Consider the following 4,532-nt stretch of genomic DNA (forward strand, 5'->3'; position numbering starts at 1 on the left):
GTTAATTTTCACCCTGTAAGAGCGTACCGTATTAAAAATGCATGAGATCGGCAATTGCACTTGTTGTAGTTCATATTTTGCGTGAGCAACTGTCCACTACACCTGGATTACCATTGACAGTTGTCAGAAGTGACTCTGCCCATGCTTTTGCCATAAATCCCCATTTTGAAGCGAATAATTCCGCTTTCATTGGAGGTATCGTTCTGCAGTACTAATCGATCCATAGTTGCCTACACACATTCGTATAGCACAGGTCAAAGCCCGCTGAACTAGGTGTGAAAACATGCAGTTATAATATTAACAACGGTCGTCGCCCTAGACCCAACAAAACTTCGCCATATTCCTGAAGTGAGTATGAAGTTTCTTAACCACAGCGAAATAAGGTTCTCGCCCAACCAGTGATGAAAAAGTCTTTGAATAAACGATTAAGTCTGTGGGCCATCTAGGACCATAAAGTTTGAAATTGATGCTACGCAGATATACCATGTTCTGGTGCACTTGCTATTCACAACAATCTAGCCATGCATTATACAACAACAAAGTATGACTTTTATGCGAGCCATAAATGCTTGTAGTTCCAAGATATGTGAATGCATGGGAATGGCATTTACGAAGCAACAACTAGTCTGGCTTACCCTTCGGCTGCTGCTAGTCCACGCGCGCCAGTCTTTTTGAGTCGCTCGCTACCCGCCAGATCCACAACGGTCTAAAATATAGTAAGTATGGTTTCGTTTTGGGTTTTAGGTATATGGGCTTGTGGGTTGTGGACTTGTTTTAGTTAAGCCGAGGACAACATTAATAAAACTTCCTTGATGAAGTGGTACAAGGTGTTATCGGGGATACATATAGCTAAGACTGCAGCTCACCCTCTCAAGTAAGCCGCACCATATACTTGTGTGCAACCTGGATGAGTGAGTCAGACCCCACTTGACACACTTCTTTACGTTTCCATGGTAACATAATCCGAATGCAACGCCCGTGGGCTGGATCAACGAGCTATACTCGACACTATATCGCTTATACATGTGTGGTAGGAGTAATACTTGTCTCCAAAGCGCCGCTGGTTACGCTGTCTGAGTATGGCGGCTCGGTATTGAGTTGTGAGATAAAGTGTGCGCTATTGTAACTGTACCATCATGACGATGTATGTTTCACATCATTACAAATCCAAACTTTGGCATTGTATATTTGAGAAGGGTAGTTTGCATCTATAGTAAAAGCCCTGAGTATTTCTTATACGCCCTTCTTGGCATGTCACGCTTGAACAACGCATGTGCTTAAAAACATGTGCGAGCCGAAATCTTCAACCTTTCAAGTGATGCTTTCCGTACATTGCATAGGCTTACATTCACGCGGAAAGTTTAACACGAGATTATAGCACTTATATATATCTTGATACCATCACCATGTCCGAACGAATTATTTCCCACATACCACAGTTGATTTGTGCCCAGGGTTTGCGTTGTCGCAATATTTGCTTTGCAAAGTCTGTAGTGGGAGGTTAAAATGATAATATTGAGCACCTCGAGTTCCGTATACACCAGACACCTTTCATGCTATTTCAATTAATTCCTTCAGTAATACAGAACATAGCATCTGGAACATGCCGCTTGTTTCACCATGGGCGTATTAACCATCTTAGAATAAATGCTATTTCGAGGTCGGACAATTGCCTGCTGCAAAAGCACCCTCTCAACCGAATTTTTCGACCTTCCCAACATACATCATAAGTGGACTACTACTAGTGTGCTCTACTACCAGACTACCAAGCTTTACATGCTCTAGATGGACGCCGACAGCTCTTGAATACCCTTAGCAACCACGACGTTAAATGAGTATATGATAGCACAATCGGTGGGACGTGGGAAATACATGATGCTTACCATTCTGAAAATGGCGTGAGACCGACTACTGGTCGCATTCATCTCGTGCTCTCTGGTGACTCGACGTGCTGTATGGAAAGAAACAACAAGAACAGTATTCAGAACTAAACTAATGCGTCTTCAGATTGCACTGAAAACTCCGTGGCAACGTCTCCATTAGAGGTATTGATGACTTTCACATAAGAATAGTTGAAGCCAGATTTGAGGCGTCGGCACAAGTACGTTTGTGTCTATCAACCCACGCCCGCCCTTTCTCTGAAACACCGAAACCACTGCAGCTTTATTGAATATATAAGAGCATCGCTCATGAACGAGTGATTCCGAATTAAGGTTCAACTTACGACATAAGAGTAAACGAATAGTAAAAATAGAGACGGTACATAAGTACAAGAACCATTCCACTATACTTACCGTCACCCTGCTTTAGCAGTTGCGTAACGTCATTGTAGCATGTGACAGGTGTCGATGTCAAATCTTGAATCACCGCAGTCCCCTGAGTCAATTCGAATAGGGTGTCAGTCCATAAAAATAAAAATAAAAATAAAATAACCCCTAATACGGAAATTCAGGAGAGAGTAGGGGCTCAAACTCGTAAACGCGGCAAAGAACTTTCAATGGCTGTCAGTGAGAGTTTGATCGTACTAATATACATATGTGAGTTTCCTCCTCACAACCTCGCATCAGCACTCTACATATTTAAAGGCTTGCTGTCTACTCGATTGTGACATGGTTTTTGAAGCTTTAGTATGCATCAAGTCTTCCAAATACGTGACATATAAGTAGTGACATATATACGCCCACAAACATTTAAGACCATTTCCTCCTTTACTACCAAGCACACACTTAGATGCGTTTGCATTTAAGAATGTAGAGTAGTGACATATATGCCCACAAACATTTAAGACCATTTCCTCCTTTACTACCAAGCACACACTTAGATGTGTTTACATTTAAGAATGGGTTTTAGGGTTTGGATGAATACTCAATCCTTTCGCACATTCAACCTTGTTTGCGAAAAACCCCACATTAGAAACCACGAATTCGATGGACATCAGAAAAACACACGCCTTGGCAAGAAAGCACCAATAAAAATTGCACGTATCATATAGCTTGCCTCGTTATTCGAGTGCACTTTCAGGTCTTTTGCCTTCTCGCTTCCGTTTAACATGTCGCTGATCTTCTCATTGTATATCTGGTAATAGCTCACTGCAAAGGAGTACTCGCCACCACTCTGCATACCCTCGGCTCTGCGAAATATCTCTTGTACTGCCAAAGGCAAGATCCCAGCTTCTTTTTTAGACCCACGTACTGTGTGCTGTTGAATTAAGTGCGCCGTATATTAACAACCTACTTGAGCATGAAATATTCACACGTAGTTCGAGTATTTAAAGGCCGATTATGCTGTTTTTGTGAGTGTTTGACCCGCCCCGGCTTAACTATTGGGGTCGTTCAGAGTGGGTCTTGTACAAGTAAACCTATAGAAGCGCGAATACTATATGTGCAAGTGTACAGACTTTCGAATCAACACATGCATGCGAACTTACCGTTTTGCCGCTCGATGTTTGTCCATAGACCAAAACAGCGACTGTCGCAGTTTTATACAAAATTGAGACATGGTTTGTTAGTGAAATTCCGTTCCATATGCGTCAACGTGTTCATGGTACCCGCATCCAATTGTACATATTTACATACGCACTTTATCTCCGTCTTTCGTAGGTCAGCATGTTGGCGCGGGCAGATACCTGCTATATGTAGTACTTGTGTACAACATGTAGTTCACCAGGTGCGACAGCCTATAGAAATGTGACTGCAGCTACATACGATACCAGGTCTGAATGGAGGGGCTGCATACCTGTAATCTAACTGAATCATCACCACTGCCATGGTGCAGATCCGTTAATGTTCGCGTACGCGCACACATCTGAGCTACATCTAAATTCAACACTCAGTATCTGTCGGATATTGTATGCTTGATTATAGGCTGCAGCTATAGGCCCTCGATCGACGTCTCATTTTCCTTACCGTTAATGCCATTGAATGCTGAGTCGATCATTGGTTGGATGGACTGCTCAAACACATCGCTGTTCGTTTTTGACATCGGATATACCTCATCTGTGAAGAGATTTGTGTGCAAGAGAGCAGCAGGATGATATGAAGCTTACTATATGGTAAACTGCACGGAAAAATACAGTAGTGTCAGCAATGAATAAATTGGTTGTCGTTAGTGACTGAGGAGTGATAAGTTAGCTATAGTTTGCCCAAGAGAGCAATGACAATGATGTAACGCAGTGTGTATAGTCTCCTTATGAGTGCAGATATGAAGTTCGTGCTTCATTATAGTCGTAGGTCGAGATAGTAAATCCCACGAGTTTGTAATTTTTAACATTATGTTCTCAGACCAGCTTAGACCAAGACACGAACAAGGCAATACATAGTACCGTTGCATCAATTACTAGCGACCTTGGGCTAGTAACAACATACCTTGATAGAACGTATTGTTTAGACACGTAATGGTTGCGGTATCATAGTCGACTTCCCAATGCTCGTCAATCCGTTCGCTGATAAAATACCAAACATACCAATACGTAGAGCAAATGAAGAATATTATGTGAACTCGAATCGGAAGCCCATCATATATAAATAAAAGTA

At 42.1% G+C, this 4,532-nt stretch overlaps 1 protein-coding gene across 1 annotated transcript; it reads right to left on the bottom strand.

Annotated features, from left to right (window-relative positions):
- Window positions 1-1,781: 1,781 nt before the first annotated feature.
- On the bottom strand, window positions 1,782-3,958 carry SARC_10354 (hypothetical protein; the record flags this gene model as incomplete). Its single annotated transcript, XM_014295609.1, has 5 exons — window positions 1,782-1,951; window positions 2,295-2,376; window positions 2,998-3,198; window positions 3,428-3,468; window positions 3,906-3,958. Coding segments are annotated over 5 exons (547 nt in total), but the record flags the coding sequence as incomplete, so codon positions are not given.
- Between the last annotated feature and the right edge of the window lie 574 nt (window positions 3,959-4,532).

Source organism: Sphaeroforma arctica, assembly GCF_001186125.1.
Source record: "Sphaeroforma arctica JP610 unplaced genomic scaffold supercont1.1217, whole genome shotgun sequence".
Taxonomy (NCBI): Eukaryota; class Ichthyosporea; order Ichthyophonida; genus Sphaeroforma; species Sphaeroforma arctica.